The 19,040-nt window shown below is 42.7% G+C and overlaps 1 protein-coding gene across 1 annotated transcript in view; it reads right to left on the bottom strand.

Moving 5' to 3' along the window:
- Positions 1 to 19,040, bottom strand: part of FYB2 (FYN binding protein 2) — a gene marked incomplete at both ends in the record, with an annotated part of 100,905 nt that overhangs the window by 19,061 nt on the left and 62,804 nt on the right. The window contains 6 exon segments of the mRNA XM_081085755.1: positions 72 to 112; positions 206 to 320; positions 7,174 to 7,333; positions 11,203 to 11,305; positions 14,027 to 14,058; positions 16,738 to 16,772. Coding sequence (XP_080941881.1) covers positions 72 to 112; positions 206 to 320; positions 7,174 to 7,333; positions 11,203 to 11,305; positions 14,027 to 14,058; positions 16,738 to 16,772 — 486 coding nt within the window.

Here is a 19,040-nt window from a genome sequence, read left to right as displayed (position 1 = left end):
GTTATCATTAATCAGCCACCGAGCACTCAGCAGCTGCTACTGGAAGTTTCAGAAATGTCTTCCTTCCTTACCACTATCTGAGGCAAATGAGTTGGAGAAGTCCGACTTTGATCTGTGGGGAGAAAAGAAACAAAGACCGTTCATCTGTCCCGTCGTGGAGCCTTTAAGGTCTCACCACACTGCTGAGGGGCTGGGGTGCACTTACTCCTTCCTCCCAGGGCACTCAACATCATCGTAGGTCTCTTCTGAGATGGATTGTGGCCTAAAGGCCCCTTGGCCTGGTGCTTCTTTAGTCACCTCCAAGGCCTCCACATACCCACCTGCAAGGAAAACAGAGAAACCCCTGAAGAAGGAGCACTATCATAAAGGCACTCACACCCCTCACTGGCAGTGGAGGCAAGAAGAGGAGAAGGCAGACTGCATGCACTAAAATGGTTTACCATCTTGGTCTCTATGACCCTTTGCAAACCACTTCTTGCAGAAGCTCAGCCATGAGTCTCTGAAGTTGGGATAATGATCAATAGCACCTACGCTTATGTAATTGTGGCAAGGATTGACGCATTTTTAGGAAGGAGGCTGGTTCCCTAGCGAACCAGCAACTCCTCCCTCTTCTTTGATTGTTCTTGCTCTAATCTCTGACCTCAAAGGCAGAAGTCCTCTAGGGTATGTCCCTGGGGCTCCTTCCGCCACCTAAATGAGCTTATCTACTTTTGTGCATTCTTTTTCCCCTTAAAGTAAAATTTCTTAGATAAGTTGACTAAATGCATGTCAACATTTAATATTCATTAATGTTGGAATCAGCCAGAAGATGGTCTGCCAGGTGGAAAAATGTACTGGGGTATTAGCACAAGCAGCTAGCCTGTTAAAAGCAGGTATTGCTTTATTTCACACAGCTGTAATTTTGTCATAACCATAAAACTTCCTTCTTTTTATCAGTTGGCATAGGTTAATATTTAGAGCATGGGTGATTGAGAACCATTTTCAAATATGAACTATTAATCAGAAATAAATAGTAATATATCTGCAAAATAAACAATAAGCAAATTGAGTTGTGTCTATTAATTAAATGAACCCAGTAACAAGATTTTATCCTCTGACAAGAAGTCAGTTAGCACATAGGCCCCAAACTATCTCAATGAAGTCAGCTCCCAGAGGCATAAGGTCTTGCTTTTTCTTAAGGAGTTAGCAGTGAATTTCTCCAAAACAAAACAAAGATGCTGAACACAAAGTTGCTTAATTCTTAGTTTGGAAATTTTTTTCTTTCTTTTTCTTTCTTAATTCTTCCTTTGGCAGAGTCAACTGTAAATGTTTGTGACTTCATTTTCAGACACAGACAACTCCCAAAGTTACAGTTCTAACTTAGACATTTCTGATGAATACTAGATACTCCATCTAGATACACCGTTTCCATTTGCTTGTCTAAGCATATCGCATTCCAAAACCAAACTCATGACTTTTCTCTGCAAATCTGCTCTGCCTGAAATCTGCCTCAACTCAATAAAAAGTGGCAATTCCATCCTTCCAGTTGCTCTGGTCCAAACCCTTGCAGACATCCTCACCTCCTTTCTCTCTCATATCGCACCTCCAATCCACAGCTCTACTTTCACGATCCTGAATCTAAACACATCTCAGCGATTCTGCTATGGCACCCTCCTCCAAGCTACCGTCATTTCTCAGCTTACTTATTGCAACAAACTCCTGACAGGTCCCCTGATTTATCCTACTTTCTGTTTTCAAGACAGAAGCCAGGATGGTTCTTTAAGATACAAGTATGATAACTCCATTTGTGTGCTCTAAACTTTCCACTGGTTTTTTTAAAAATCTCATTTAGAGTAAATGCCAAGGTTCTTGCCATAGTCTAGAAAAGTCCCTTGTTATCTCTGACCTCATCTCCAACTCCACACTCCTTCAGTCATTCTGCTGGTCACACTGGCCTCTTGCCACCAACATAGCTAATGCTTCTGCCTCAGTGTAGTACCGCTACTTTCCCCCTCTCACCAGAACATTTTTACCCTAGGTACACATATGGCTCACTTCCTCATCTGCTTAAGATCTTTGAGGTTGTCCATGAGCGCTTTAAAAATTACAACTTCTAATACTTCCCTAATTCTCTTTCCTTGCTTTATTTCCCTCCTCCCCATTACATTTACTACCATTCCACACAGTGGCTATTTTATTGTTTATATATTATCTGTCTCCTCTGCTAAGAATGTAACCTCCATGAAGATGGGAATATTTGTCTGTTTTTGTGTACTGTTATACCCTCAGCTCCTAGAACAGTGCTGGCACATAAAAGGTGCTCAAATTAAAAAAAACAAAAATGAATAGCTTCAATGCATATATCTTCAGACGAGATCGGGCGCGTTCAGGGTGGTATGGCCGTAGACCAATGCATATATCTTCTAACAAAAGACTTTTGTGTGTTAAATTTATAGTGTCTGCCAATATTTTAAAACTAGAGGTTCAGTGCACGAATTCGTGCATGGGTGGGGTCCCTTGGCCTGGCTGATAATCGATCAAGGCGATCGGGGCCCACAGGCTGGGGGGAGGGACCGTGGTAGGTTGGCCAGTCATGGGAGGTTGGCTAGCCATGGGAGGTTGGCTGTGGGAGTGCACTGACCACCAAGGGGCAGCTCCTGCATTGAGCATCTGCCCCCTGGTGGTCAGTGCACATCATAGCAACCGGTCAACTGGTTGTTTGGTCTACTGGTTGTAATGGTCGCTTAGGCTTTTATATATGTAGATTTATATCTACTATCTTATTACATACCTTATATTTATTCTATTTTCCTCCCCCCCTCCCTCATTTTCCTCTTTCTTGAGATTTCTTCTCTTTTTTTCATTTTGTTCCTTTTTTCTTTCTTTTCTTTTTTTTTGTTTTTGTTTTTTTGGAAGGTATGTGTGTTATGCCTATCTTTTAACAGTTACCCTACCATGTTTTAAAATTTAATTAAAGTATAATATACAGGAAAGGGCACAACTTATAAGCTCAACAAATTGTCCCAAATTCAATATATTCATTCATTGAACACACATAAAACAAATAAAAAAGCCATAAGTGCCAGTGTCCCACAGTGCTTCTTGTGCTCTCTTCTAGTCACTATTCCCTCCCACAAGGGACCCACTCTCCTTATTTCTAATACTAGAGGCGAATACTGCATATTTTGAACTTTATATTAATGTAATCATTTCAAATGTCCTCTTTGGTGTGTCACATTTCATTAAATATTATGTTTCTGAGAGTCATTTATATTGTTGGATATAGTTATAATTTGTTCATTCCTATAATTATTCTATTGTGTGAATATATTATAATTTACTTTTCCATTCTACTTTTTAAAAAAAAATATATTTTATTGATTTTTTACAGAGAAGAAGGGAGAGGGATAGAGAGCCAGAAACATCGATGAGAGAGATCGATCAGCTGCCTCCTGCACGCCCCCCAGTGGGGATGTGCCCGCAACCAAGGTACATGCCCTTGACCGGAATCGAACCCGGGACCCCTGAGTCCGCAGGCTGACGCTCTATCCACTGAGCCAAACTGGTTTGGCTTCCATTCTACTTTTGATGGACATATGAACCATTTCCAGTGTAAGGCTATTTTTAAAAAGTTCTATGAATATGCTGTATATGTCTTGATAAACATATGTCTATTGGGTATAAGAATAGGTATGAATCGCTAGATCATAGGATATACATATACTGGATTTTAACAGACACTGCTGAACAGTTTTCCAATGTGATTATTCCAGTTTACACTCTCAACAACGGAGGAGAGTTCAAGTTGTTCCACAACTTCACTAATACTTGATATAGTCTTTTTAAATTTTAACTATTTTGCTGGGCATGTAGTGTTATTGTACTGTAGGTTTTATTTGCATTTCCCTGAGACTTGAACAGCTGTATATAGTGTACTTGACTTTTGGATAACCTCTGTGATTGATTTCTATTTTATATATTCTGGATACAGGATGTTTATAGAAATATAAAATATTTCCATTTTATATTTTCTGGATACAAAGATATTTATAGAATATATATATATATATATATATATATATATATATGTGTGTGTGTGTGTGTGTGTGTGTGTATATATATAATATATTTCATATATGGGTCCTTTGATTTAGTCCTTTGTTCTAAATCAAGTATCTTCTACTCTGTATGCCTTTTATTCTTTGTTATCTTTTGATGGCTATATCCTAGCTATTCTAACTCTTTTAAGGCTAAAGTGAATTAATATTGTTACTATTTGATTGAGATCAAATACCTTAGAAGGTTTCAACTTTTATCACCCTCCCAATGTATGGCTATTAATGTCAATATTGGCATTAATATTTTTTTATTTGGTGAATACTTTTGCTCAGCTTTCTTTCTTGCATCCAGAATTCTCTATGTGGGATTTTTTCCTTCTGCCTGAAGTACATACTTTAGAAATTCTTTTTATTTTTTTTCAATCAGAGGAGAAATACATTTTTTTCAAAAGAGGCTTATTTGAATAGGAATATTAAAAAAAAACACTCGTATTTTTTTCAAACTTTTCTGTGTTATATCTACTCTCCTTAACTAAGCATTTTGTGCTGCTCATCAGAAGTATTACAAAAACGTATTAATGGGTTCAGTAGCCCCCTTTGGACTAAGCGGAATGTTTGAATTACTCAGCAAAATTTTGTTCAGCTGTTTTCATCATGGCATAATCCCCGAACTCACAGGGACTCTCCCTGGACACATGTAATTGTATGAAAAGGGCGTTTAGCCTCATATTCAGGGCTCTTGTTTAACTCTCTTATTTACTTCAACTTATTTTCCTCTCTTCCACTTCCCCCTATACTCAAATAATTCCATCACTTCACACCGTAAGGCATGGTTTTTAAATTAATGCTACCTCTGTGCTTTCTCATTCATCTCATCAGATATGTCTTCCCCACCATATCTTTTTTTAAATGAAAAATTCTTTCATTGTGGTAAGAACACATGAGAGCTACCATTGTAACACGTTTATAAGTACACAACACAGTCATGTTATCTATAGGCACAGTCTTGCTTATTCTTAAAGGGTGGATGTAATCCTTTGGGGTCCCAACTTTATACAGAGTCTCCTATTATAAACTCACTCTGGGCAGGCCCTGGGGTGCAGCCCCTGTACTCTGCATGCCATGCAGTCAGAACAGGAGCTCAGGGACTCAGAGCTCAGTAACAACCCTCAGGGCAAAAGTAGCTTTGACACGCACTCACTTCCCAGGAGTCCTGTTGCTGCAGGGGTGTAGATGCTTTCTTTTTATATCAGTTCTGTGATACTTCCATAAATTAAAAAAAAATAAAAATTCTTGTTTCTGTCAGGACAGTCAGATCGTCTCATCTACTATATTGTCAGAAACTAAAGTTTGATTTATTCTTTCTTTCCTTTATTCACCAAAGTTTTGTTAGGCAGCTGACGGCCTTGTTACAGAGACACAGAGAAAAATACCCAATGGCCTCTGATTTTCAATGTGCTCACAGTACGCCATGGCGGGGACACAGGTACACAATGAATTATAATGTAAGCATGCTATGGTTTTCCAGAAATGAAAATAAATGGAGAGAACTAACAGTTATTTAGCATAGGAACCAGCCACTTTGGGTGCAGTAATAAAACAGCACTGGGAAATATAAGTAGTAGCTGCCTCATTTGCACATGAGAGAGTAAGTAAATTTTCCAAGGTTACAAGATTTAAATATAGTGGTTCTGGATCCCAGAAATGTTCAACTCTAAAGCCTAACATGGAAACGTGGTCATTCAGTTGTGAAGTGTCATGGAAACAGGTGAGGGGAATTGTGGTCCCGGAGCGTGGGAAAGCAGAGATGGACTGAGGCAAGCGAGGCCTCAGAAGAAGTGACTTTTGACACAGACCTGAAAGGATTCACAGCACAGCAGCAGGCAGAGAAATGAGCAGAAAGGCATGTCAGACAGAGGAAAGAGAACGAGCAAAGTCACAGGAGCACTTAGCCATAAGCTGAGCACAGAGAAGGGGGTGTGCAGGGAAGGTGTGTGGCAGGGATGAGACCCGCTAGCCTGGGGTCCTTGAGCCCATTTCATGATCATTACAAATTTATTCTTCTTACAACTCTGATTCTCACACTTTTTGAAATATCAGTGGTTTGCTATGGCTTATTGGGTTGGAGTGGACACCTGTTTTCTTTGTCTATCCAGTGTCTTTTTTTTTTCTTTTCTGATTAATGGACCTCTTATTTTCCTTGGGAAATCTGTCAACCTGGCTTTAGGTAGTTTTGCTAGATCTGACTCTACCCCCAGCTCCAGGGGTGAGTTTATGACCCAGCTGGATCAGCCAGAGCATCAGATCCTCCATTTATAAGGACTGGTTCAGGATGGCATGTGGCCCAAACAGAGCCTGTAAGATTCAAAGCTGGGCCTTTTCTTATAGCTGTTAAGAATATGACAATTTCCAGTTTTCCTCTGGGCTTCCTAAGAGGACAGGGTCTGAGCCTGTTACTGCTAGATGCCATCTTGCCTCCACAGGGGTAGGATTTGACCAAAAGTGAAGTGACCCAGAGGGAGCAGAGCCAGGAGCAATACTGAACCCTTGTAGTATTGCTTGTAGCCCTGGAGCATCCCTTTCTTTTCTTTCTTTTTTTTTTTTTTTTGACTTAAGATAGTGTGATTTGATTACTGTTACTTATAATCAAGTGTCTTAACTAGCATGAAGGTAAAAATGCAACCTAAATAAAGTCAAGTAATGATATCATACTGTAGCATCAGTGTGTCAATTACATGGGTCTACAAAAACAAACCCATTAGGATCTGGTAGATTAAAAAGAAGGAACAAATATTTGCTGAGTACCTATTATGTGGCATACTTTTCAATTTAGTCTTCAAAAAACCCTGGTGAGGCCCACATTATGATCTCTTTTTATAAGTAAAGAAACCCAGCTGCAGAAATATGAAGTTACTTACCCATGGCTAATAAGTATTAGCATCTAGACTGAACTCAGGTCTTCTGCCTCTAAGTCCAGTGGTCTTTCCACTACTGCTCAGCTGCCTCACTAGGGCAAGTTACTTGGTACATAACAGATGGTCAATAAATATTTAGAAAATAAATTAAAATCTTGGCAACACACCACTTTAAAATAATGTCATAATGGTGAGGAGAGCCAGGAAGAAATGCAACTTACATTGGCCTTGGGAGTGCCTGGCCAGCTTTGGGTCCTGGGGACAGGCCTCTGTCTGGATGCTGTCAATCACAGCATCCTTCTCTCTGGCCAGCATTCTCTTCATATGTCTCTGAACGTTCATCATTGGGACTTTTCCACATGTCTCTTCATAGGAACCCACCTAAACACATGCAACAGGGAGAGTACTGAAGGGCTTTGACTTACCTGTTTAGTTCTCTACTTACACATGCTGTTTACTAATTCCTCATAGACAGCACTGATGTATTATTCTATTTAACTCTGTCTTAGTAGACTCTGAGTTTCTGAGGGCTCATACTGTGTCTTTTGTTCACCTCTGAATGCCCAACAAATGCTGGGCACAGGAAGCCAGCGGGATAGAATGAGTACTGACCAGAGGCAGGTTCTTATAGATTTAATCTCACTTAATCTTCATGACACCCCACTGGGGAAGTGTCCTTAGTGCTCTGGATAAAGAGTTTGGAACGTGAAATAACTTACATCTGGTTGCTGGAGGCTAAGTCTAGCAGGTCATAATAAATGTGAAAAGTCCTCAAAAGGCTGATGGGCTTTGCTATGCAACAGGTCTGAATATCAGTATTATATTAGCCTGCTGCTGGCCGAACAGCTGTAGCAATTCCCCTAACCCCGTGGTCGGCAAACTGTGCTGGTGAGCCACATGCGGCTCTTTGGCCCCTTGAGTGTGGGTCTTCCACAAAATACCACGTGCCAGCGCGCACGTACAGTGCGATTGAAACTTTGTGGCCCATGCACAGAAGTCGGTATTTTGTGGAAGAGCCACACTCAAGGGGCCAAAGAGCCACATGTGGCTCATGAGCCGCAGTTTGCTGAGCTGCAGTTTGCTGACCACTGCCCTAACCTGATAATCTTTTACTGTTTTACCAAACTTTACCTTTGATGTGTATGATGCTTTGCTAAAGGGCAAAATGTGTGAATAAAAAGCCGTGGGTCTGGACATTCGGGAAGCCACTCCACTAGAGAGCTGGTTTCCGCCTGGCTTTCCCCCATGCCTACTAAATTTATATTTCTTGTCTAGTCTCTATCCATTTATGTTGCAGCCCCTTCTCCAGTTTCCTGAACCTTTGCTGCGAAAGACTGCAGCATCTGGTCACACAGCTGGTAATATACAGAGGCAGGACTTGACCTTAGACCCCTGTGCTCTTGATCACTAAGGAATACTTGGTGCCTTTCGCCTGACATTTCATCTTTTTACCCACCATTCTTCCGTTCCTACCTAACTCTTTCCAGCATTTTTTGAATATTTACTGAAGGTGAAACAACATGCTACCCTTTGGAAATGGAGGGATGCTACCTACACAGTAGTTTATATGCATGGAAATAATACATACAAATAATCTAATAAAAGGGTGATATGCTAATTAGACCAGGTCAACAGGACATTTTCCGGTCGTCCGGTCCTCCTTCCGGACAAAGCCACGTTGGTGGAGGCTGAGGCAGAAGTGGTTAGGCGCAATTAGGCCAGCAGGGAAGGGCAGTGAGGGGCAATCAGGCAGGCAGGCAGAGGGGTTAGAGGCAATCAGGCAGGCAGGCAGGTGAGTGGTTAGGAGCCAGTGGTCCTGGATTGTGAGAGGAATGTCCGACTGCCAGTTTAGGGATGATCCTACAGGGATCCAGCAGTCGGACATCCCCAGAGGGGTCCCGGATTAGAAAAGGTGCAGGCTGGGCTGAGGACCCCCCGCCCCCCCCATGCACGAATTTCATGCACCTGGCCTCTAGTTAAGGTATAATGTGGCAAGCTTTTCACAAAGTATTGCTCACTGAGATGAAACAGAGAGAAGGAGGAGGTTTTAAGAGACAGGGTTGGGGAAGACTTCAAAGGCAGGTTTTATTAAACTGTGTTTTAAAATATAAGAGATTGATTGAGGGGCTAAAGGGTCTACCTGGAAGATAAATCAGCATGAGTAAAAGCATGTGGTATTTAGTGTCCTGTGAGGATAGTATGGAGGCTACTGATAAGGGAAGCTTTGAAGGGCCAGGGGGAAAGAATAGGGGAAGAAAGACAGGAAATGAGACTAAAAAGACAAGATAGAATGGGGCTGAGTTGGGAAGGGTTTTGCATCTGAGGCAGTGTGTGGACTTCATCTCACAGTGACAGTGAGCCAGGCAAGAAAGAAACCTGTTCAGATTTGCATTCCAGAAAGATCTGGATACATTGCAGAAAGAGACACTGGAGACGGAGGAGAATCCGAACATTTCTGGCCATCTAAGTATTTTCTAATGATCACATGAAACAGGAGAGGGGATTACTGTCATTCTGACCACAACTGAACATGAGGGTTGACTATGATGATATATTTGAAAGCACTTGAAAAAAGCTAAAGTAACCAATAGATAAAAGGCATGGAATTTTCTTAGTTATTGGTGGGATCTAAGCAAACTAAGAGGACAGTGTTAGGAGGGGCATTCTTTTTAGTCACATAGCCAAGAATGAGTTAAATAGGAAAAGTAATAAGGAAATAGGGAAGTCAATGTTTCACACAGGTATGGTGGCTGCCTTCCCACAGGTAGTCCATATAAAGTAGTTCATGGATTCTCATTGGGTCTGTCCTTGGGATTGTGCCCTAGAGTCAGTTTGAATCACAGTGGATTATGTATCTACCAACTTATAGTTTGTATTTGACCCCAAAGAGCACTGCCCAGCTAAACTACCCACCACATTTGTCTAACACATTCCAAATAACTTCTAATAATATCCCAAACTCAAATCTACTCAATGAATGTAGGAATATGTCCAACTCCATACCTGGCTCCTGTCTCATGGCCAGCACTGAGAGCACATCTTGCTTTTGCTCTTTAATGGTCAATACATCTTAACCAGGCTCCTCTACTGCCTTTCTCACAAGCTCCTGATTAATGCTTTCCTGACCTATGACCTTATCCCCCATTTATAGCCCTGCCCCTGCCCTTGCCCTCTGGCCTTAACGTACAGTGCTGCTTCCCTGGCTGTGATTCTTGTCTTTCTCTTTTTAAAAATATGTTTTTATTGATTTCAGAGAGGAAAGGAGAGGGAGAGAGATATAGAAACATCAATAATGAGAGAGAATCATTGATTGGCTGCCTCCTGCATGCCCCCTACTGGGGAATGAGCCCACAATCTGAGCATCTGCCTGACTGGGAATTGAACCATGACCTTCTGGTTCATGGGTCACTGCTCAATCACTGAACCATACCAGCCAGGCTGGTCCCTGTCTTTCATAATTCTCTGAATTATACACCCAACCTGGTCCAGCCCTATCTTGGGCCGACCCACTAGCTCAGGCTAACACCACCATCAATATGATAGATCCAATCCGTGCAGAAGATCCTGAGACAATTTGATATTATACGGTTTCTATACAGGTAGATATTATACAGGTATCTAGAATTTCTTAAGCACTAGTAGCAGCCCTGGTGGAACCTATTGTTTAAGCCTCCAATCACACTGCTTTGGAGGGAGTAGTGTCAACTGGATATCAATACACACACATATAATGTATTTAGTATTAATAAACTATCAACCAACCAATCAATCAATAGACAACAATAATACATTTCATTTTTATGGTAACTTAAGGCTTACAAAGCACTTCCATGTACATTATTTCATTTTATCATCGTGACTGAGGGTAGGAATGGGGATGGTGATTATATTCTCATTTTACAGATAAGATGACAGAGCTTAGAGACAAAGAGCACAGAATCCTCCCTCCAGGCATGCTCAAGTGCACGGTCGGCACCTGAGTGTCTCTGTGTCTTGCCCACTCGGTGCCTTGCTGGACTCACACCTGCCCCACCCTACTGCAAAGGCCTGCGCCGGCTACTCAGTGGACAAGCCCAGGCTGGAGCTCAGTGTTGTCGCCACGTTCCTTCTTTGGTAAAATGCCTTCAAAACCCACTGCATCTTCGGACTCTGAGGGCTGCATGCCTCGCCCTCTAAAAAGTCACCCAGTGAATGGACCCTATGACACAGCTGCACTGCACTGTTGGGCTAGAGCCCTGGAACACAGATACCTTGCACATAAGGTCTGGATGTAGATCCTTTTCTGTTTTCTGAGGTTCCAATTCATGTGGCTCTTTTTCCTTTATTTTTTTATCTTGATCTTCATGTTGAGGGCTGAAATGCGAAGAGACACCCAGGAAAAAAAAGTGAAGTTTAGAGTGCTTAGATGGTAGTGTACCACTCAATCCTAAAGAAAATGAATGGGAAAAATGAATTCAAACAGATGTCAATTCCTCTTCTTCATTTTTTTTTAAAGGTGAGGGGGACCAGGATCAGGCCAACCATAGATAGCTTCTCTGAGTTTCTGTCTGCTCCAATCAATGCCAGAGTAAATTCCTGCTCAAAATTGCCTCATAACTCCGCATTGCTTGTAGGATAAAACTTAAGTTCCATAGTGGTCTGGCCCCTACTTTTCTTTCCACCCTATCTCCCTCTGCTCCATCCTGCACTTTTGTTCTAGTCTAGACTCTGACAATCCCCCAAACCTACCATGCTACTTTGAGCAACTCTCCCTTTTTACTTCCATTTCCTTTGTTAGGCACACCTTCCACATGTTCTATTGCTGAAACACACAGCACCCTTCTCAGTTTGTCTTAGTCAAATTACCTCTGGAATCTACCTGATTCTCTCGAGCAGGCATGCCCTATCTGCAGCACTCTGTCCTTCCATCTCGTATTATAATGTAGTGCCTATGGATCTGTCTCTAATTCCTCTGCTTTGCCTTGTCAACTACCTAAACATCAAGCTACAAAGAGGCCGAACTCTCTTAATCACCCCCGACTGGTGCTGTGTGACCCAGGGTAGCAAGAGCAGGGCACAGTGTTCCCAATGACACAAAGGACGGCTGCGCACCAATATGTAGACAGCAGCTGCCCTGGAGGAGGATACAGTCAAGGCGGAGAGTGAATGAGAAACAGGACCAAGAACAGAATGCTGGGGAGCATCAGCATCCACGTGAGAAGTTCCGTTTCTGGCCTTACTATGAACTATCAGCCGTGGGCAAACTACGGCCCGGGGGCCGGATCCGGCCCCTTTGAAATGAATAAAACTAAAAAAAAAAAAAAAAAGACCATACCCTTTTATGTAATGATGTTTACTTTGAATTTATATTAGTTCACACAAACACTCCATCCATGCTTTTGTTCCGGCCCTCCGGTCCAGTTTAAGAACCCATTGTGGCCCTCGAGTCAAAAAGTTTGCCCACCCCTGAATTAGATGGTTCTACAACCATGTTTCAATGGAAGGCAGAGAAAGAAGGGCCCTCCAATGAAAGAAGAGGTGGGCATGAAGAAGGGAAAAACACCAGAAGAGTGCTGTTCTGAGAGACGAGGGAGGGAAAGAGTTTTAAGGAGTTTCATTCATTCATCTAATTACTCAGCACTCTTGTTCACCATTGAAGCACTTATTGGTTTTCCTGTGATGAACGGGGACTGTGAAATGAGGACTGGGTTCTAATTCCCACTGTCCCTCTTTCTAAGTCTAAGATTAACCTTCCTAAAAATCAAATTTTCTCATGTATAAATGAAAGGTCACATGCCAATTTCCATGGTTGCCATAAGAACGAAATGTGATAAAAGTGTTGAAAGCCTCACATTGTTTATCGCATGCCTTCTTCGTCATCAAAGCATTTGCTGAGTTAGAATCACCCAGTTCTTTTGTTCCCATTGCAATTATTGATATTTCCTCTAAAGCAGGGCTGGGGAACCATTTTTCTGCCAAGGGCCATTTGGATATTTATAACACCATTCACAAGCCATACAAAATTATCAACTTAAAAATTAGCCTGCCATATTTGGTCAAACATTTAAGTAAGTCACTCCTAATGTCTTGGCAGGGCCAGACCAAATGATTTTGAGGGCCTTATACGGCCCTTGGGCCAGACGTTCCCCACCCCTGCTCTAAAGTATTTACTTGCCTTATTGACATACATGTCCTTTGTAATCCATCTTCCTATCCCCCAGACCTTGTCCAGGAGTTTCCACACATTTAATATTGTGATTTACAGGAATAATATTATGGGGAGAGGGTGCATTATCTCTGCTTTGAAACTCTTTCATGGTTCTCCCTGACCTACCGGACAAAGCCTAAATTTGCACCATCCAATACAGTGGTCACAGTCCACATGTGGCTATTGAACACTTGAAATGTGTCTCATTCAAACTGAGCTGGGCCAGGAACACCAAGAACAAGGAAATATGGGCCTTGCCTGCAAGTAGCTCATAGCAAGAGAGTGGGCAGGAGGGTGAAAATCAACAGGCATGCTAACAAACACAAACCCACAGTGACATCAGTGCAAACTCATGGGTACCTTACAGTGGTGCCACAGGGAAGGGACTGGCTACCACTCGCTGGAGGAGGGGAATCAAGGAAGGCTTCTTGTAGGAGGGACATTTGATGGTCAGTAGGCGTTTGCCAGATCATTAAGGTGGGGCGAGCTAATTAAATGGGCAAAGGCAAAGGGACTTGAGACCGCATGGTGCGTTTGGGAAATGTTAAGTTCCTGGGGATTCCCGTGATGGTTCCATGCCTTCTGGATTGCGTGACACTTCCTTTAATCCAGGAGTCTCTGAGGAGAGTGGCGAGGCCTCTGTAACAGCTAAAGCCCCAGTGGCTCAAAAATAGCTCCCATGTGCTGTGTTTGCTGAGTGACAGCAGCGTGGGCTGGAGCAAGGCGAGAGGGACGGGTCCCTGAGCACCTTCTCTGCATCAGGTGCCTGGCCAGGCCCTGAGGTGCTGAGCCAGGTCAGACACTGGAATCAGAGCTGTGCCATCGGAGACACTAGTTCAGTCATCAGCGGCTGGATTACTCCCTTTCCTTTTGAAGATAAAACTCACCTATGTTCTTGGTGGAGGAAACTCTTCCAAGGCTGAAAGTAAAGAGGCAAATGGTCATTTTCATAAACGCACCCTCATCAACCAGGTCTCTGCTTGGTTACAGATCATTAGAGACCAGACTGCAAGGAGAGGTGGGTGAGATCTCAGCACAAGCAAATGCAGACACTGACAACAGAAACTTCCACGCACTGTTCCCAGTGGGGCTGAAGGTCAGAAAAGAAAACAAGCATTTCTGAAATGACAGAGTATGCCAGTGGGAATGTATGATTTCACATAGGAAAATAAACAGTTTGCTGCATACCTTTCCAGGAATGCATCTGTAGAGTAGAAAACTTTTGAATCATATGAGGAAGTGCACATTTGTAATATTTGAGCAATGCAGTATTTCAGTGGACAAATTGGAGAGTGTGCAGGTCATGCTGGGAATTCTCCCGCATTGATCACGCACCCAGTGATCCAAATTCAACTCTACCGTGGTCTGGGTTTGACTCCATGAAAACTGTGTCCTACTGATGACAACACAGTCCTCATGTATTTACTCATCACAGCGCTGGTGCCATTCCGTATTTGGAATCTAGCCAAGAACCTGAAGAAAACAGACTATCCCAGCATCCAAAATGCGGCCACATAGTCCAGGCCCAGTAGCTCAGCACACCCAGGCCTCCATTCAGGGCCCACTGGTTTCTCTTTCCTGTATCATCTGCCACTCGGATGGCAGCACTGGTAGGACCAGGGAGACAGACCTCATCTCAGATCTCTGCTCTGTTATTACAGGTTACAGAGCCCCTCCGGGCCCCGAGTTCTCACCTGTAGAGTGGAAGCAGTGTACCCGCTCACCAGTGATGCTGTGGATGAAGTCCTACCATGTACACACCAGTGCCTGGCACACACAGACCTGGTCCATACCTGCCTGAGCACACGAGGGACTCACTGATAGACACGGAGATAGTGAGAGTAGAAAGAAATGAGAATCGTCAGAAAACGATGACAGCACAGACTTGTGGTGGTTTGTGTGAGGGCAACTGGTCTGCGCACCTGCAGGGGCCCAAGAACATCTCTTAGGAGCGTGGACTGCCTACTCTGCCCCCTGCGCTCCCGTCACCAGGAAAGGGTGACAGCAGTTTCCAGCCACCAGGAGAGAAAATCCTGAGATGAACATAAACATGTCTGAAGGCTGCAAGGTTTAGTTAAAAATGAAGAATACGTTCATGCTGCTTTATTTTGTGAGGGAAACAATTTGGTCCTTCAGAGAGCGCACTGCGCAGAGAAGCTGATTATTTGCCCATGCTGCCAGGTAAGGGAAGCATTTTAATAGAATGCTTCTGCGCTCACTAGTAGGAATAATAACCACCTAGAGTTTTTTAGCCACAGACGAGCAGTCCTTTCCAGTAAGCCCAGAAAACTGGAGCAGAAAGTTAAAGGCTCTAGACCAGGGGTGGGCAAACTTTTTGACTCGAGGGCCACAATGGGTTCTTAAACTGGACCAGAGGGCCAGAACAAAAGCATGGATGGAGTGTTTGTGTGAACTAATTAATATAAATTCAAAGTAAACATCATTACATAAAAGGGGACGGTCTTTTTTTTTTTTTAGTTTTATTCATTTCAAACGGGCCGGATCCGGCCCGCGGGCCGTAGTTTGCCCACGGCTGCTCTAGACTAACGGTACCCAGTAAGAAAAGAGTAGAACCCTAACGGACCTAGTCACAGCGTTAGGTGAGTGCCTACTGTGTGCCACCTGCAGTGCTGGGTGCTTACCTCCTCTGTCTCACTTAGTTCTCACAGAAGTTTAGTGAGACATGTACTGGACCCCTTCTGCACTGACATCTGCCACTGCAGGTGTGGTAACCACAGGCATGTGCATCCTGCCCTCTTGGAGAACACACCATTTTACAGAAGATACAATGGGAGCTGGGAGAGACCATATGCGTGGACCAGACTCCAGGCACTGGCTCTTAAACTGTGTATCTGAATTTACCTTATAGTCATTCTCACAGTGATCCCAGTGGTGGGCATTTCTGTTACCTCCGTTCTACAGGTGAGGAAATGGAGGCTCAGGCTGCACAGCCAGCGGCTGGGATCAAGGCCAGGGATTGTGCTTGGGCCCTAATCAAGTTGCTACAGTGCCTCCAAGGATGTGCCTTCAAGGTTTGGGCAGTCTGTGAAAGCCTGGGATGTGCAAATTTGTCTTGTGCCAAAGACATCTTCCCCCCGAAGAGACAGTAAGTAACAGCCAGTTGGGCGCCAAAGATGAGGGGCTGGGAGTGGATGAGGATCAGCGTTTCCCATTCCATGACACGTCTTCTGTCTCTGACACTGGGGCTCAGGCTTCAGAACCTTATCAGCTCGAGTCTGAGAGCCTCAGACATCAGGGGGAAACTGACACAAGGACCTTTTCTCCCTCCTAATCAAAACGTCTTCGGAATAAACTCTGCACACTGTTTTAGTTAGAAAGTTGTTAAGAAGAAAGGAAGTGCCTGGTCAGCATGATTCAGTGGTTGAGCATTGACCTATGAATCAGGTCAAGGTTTGATTCCTGGTCAGGGCACATGCCCAGGTTGTGGGCTCAATCCCCAGTGTGGGGTGTGCAGGAGGTAGCTGATCAGCAATTCTCTCTCATCATTGATGTTTCTCTCCCTCTCTCTCTGTCCCCCTTCCTTTCTAAAATCAATAAAAATACATATATTTAAAATAAAGAAGAGAGAAAACAATACCTTTTGGAGTTCTTCAATTCCAACTTCATAAGTTGCTAAAATAAAGATGAAAAAGAATGATTTCAAGGCAGTTCCTTATAGTACCAGTTTCATACAGTACCCAGTGTGAAATCAATTATGCAAGACGAGAGTTCAGTGTTCTCCACCTTCACACGGATCTATGTAAGGCTTTATCAAGGTGGTTTGGGAAGTTCGGGGTCAGTGATCACAGTTTTAATTTTATGGGGATTTCCAGGATGGAATGTACAATCAATGAAAACATTTGAAACAATTTTGAGTTCCTGTTTGGGTAAATACATTCCTTCCCTATGATTAAGACATTAAGTACCCAGCCTGTTTTGTCTTCCAGATGGAAAGTGTAGTGTCAGTCACCGGTGACTGCCTGGGTGCCTAACGTGTTAAGAGAAATCACTGAAATTGGGTGGTAGCGCTCAGAAGACAAACTTGAAAGGAAAAGGAAAGGGGGAAAAAGTCAGAAACAGTCTATATCCCATTTCAACAAAATGACTGCCATAGCATGTCTAAAAGTGTTTTCTCCCACCCATCTCAAGTTTCTTAGTGCAGCTTGAAAAGAAGAGTCAGACCACAACTCAGGCTGGAAGACCTTTTGATTTTTTTCAATAGTTCTGTGGATTTTATTTAATGACATGATGCCAATCTAACAAACACAAGTAGTGGCAAGAATTTGGGTTCAAAACCCAGTCCGGATACTACCTGTGGGACTGCAAACACATTACTTCATTTCTTTGAACCTCAGCTTACACATCTATGAAATGGGGTCAGTTGGTATCTGCCATACAGAGATAATGGGAAGATTAAAGGAGTCGATGTAAGAAACTTAACATACCTAGCAGGTCACTGTTGTATAGAAAGTGATGTGTTTTTAGTTTTTTTAGTTTTTTTTTTTTTTTAATGAAATTGCTAGTTTGATGTTTCCTTGCTTAAAAGTTATCTATAAAAGTTTTCCCTTACTGTTAATGAGTGCATAATGAGTAGGACCTCCCCTCCCCATTTCTTTTTTTCCTCTCTCTGCTAGAGTCCTAAAGCTTTAGTTTAGAAAACTGACCAAATGTCATGTTGCATTCTTAAGCCATAATGATTCTAAACATACAACCCATATTTAAAGGAAAGGAAACCCTAGGTTTTCCATAGGGACTACCCACATGGGATTGTTGACACACAGACCTAAAATTCTGGGTGGATGATTAATAATATATAAGTCAACTTGGGTAATTGTACACTGTTATTTTTACTGGTTTTTGAATCAAACATTCTGCTATTACTTGCTTTAAAAACTTTGTTTAGCTATTAATACATTTAAAATGACTGCTTATGACACAGATGGCCTCATCCATTCAAAGTATGGATATTTTTTTCCAATTAAAAAAAATACCTTCTTTCCTTCCTCCAGTTTATTTACCTACCATATATATTTATTTAAAGAATTAACAAATCATGGTTTCTTTGCTTCTCCTTGCCATTGGGTGGGGGAGATATTATGATTCTGTCTTAGATATGGGCCAACCAAGGCTCAGAGATACCTTACTTGACAAGGCCAATAAAAAAGGGTGATACAGTCCCTTCCATAGCCCGGCTGGTGGAGCAGAGGACTACCAAAAAAGCGTAATGTATGCACAGTTAATAACACATTCATAATTTAATGCTGCTTTTAAAACAAAGTTTAATAGTAAGTCTTGCCATAAAAACTTGCTATCGAGATAGAAATGTAAAGTTCAAAGGGCTGGACCCCAGAGGGTCAGGAAGGGACTAGGAACCCACAGCACTGGAGTCCTTGCTCACATTTCACGGGGAGTTAGATAACGCTCTCCACTGAACAGCAGCATCCCAGCTGGGAGAAGAGGACAACTAGCAGAGGGGAGAATGAAAACCTTCTTGAAGGAGAAGCAACATAAAGTGGTGGGAAGAGCTTGGATCTCAGAGGCAGTCTGAGCCCATTTCACATTATAGCTCCACACATAGCCCTTATGTGACTTTGGTTACTCAATCTCTCACCTTGAGTTTCCCATCTCTCAAAGTAGGGTAAAATCACCCTATCAGCAGGATGTACACAGAAGACCTAACACAGAACTGGGACCCATCACACAAGGTCAGTAAATGCTAGTGTTTATTCTGGCACCAACATGTACGCCTTTCATAGAGAACTGACTGATCCTACAGGCAGGACAGAGACATAGAAATTTGTGGAAATGCTATGAATCTCTGCTTCTTCATCTTCTTCCCTGAAAGGGTCTCTTTTTTTTCACATAAAAGTCTGAGCTTTTTTGGCGATACCAGAGACAAGA

This window comes from Myotis nattereri (genome assembly GCF_964212035.1).
Source record: "Myotis nattereri genome assembly, chromosome: 3".
NCBI classification, from domain to species: Eukaryota; Metazoa; Chordata; class Mammalia; order Chiroptera; family Vespertilionidae; genus Myotis; species Myotis nattereri.
The sequence above is the reverse complement of the archived record's forward strand: the minus strand, read 5'-3'. Positions and strand labels throughout refer to the sequence as shown.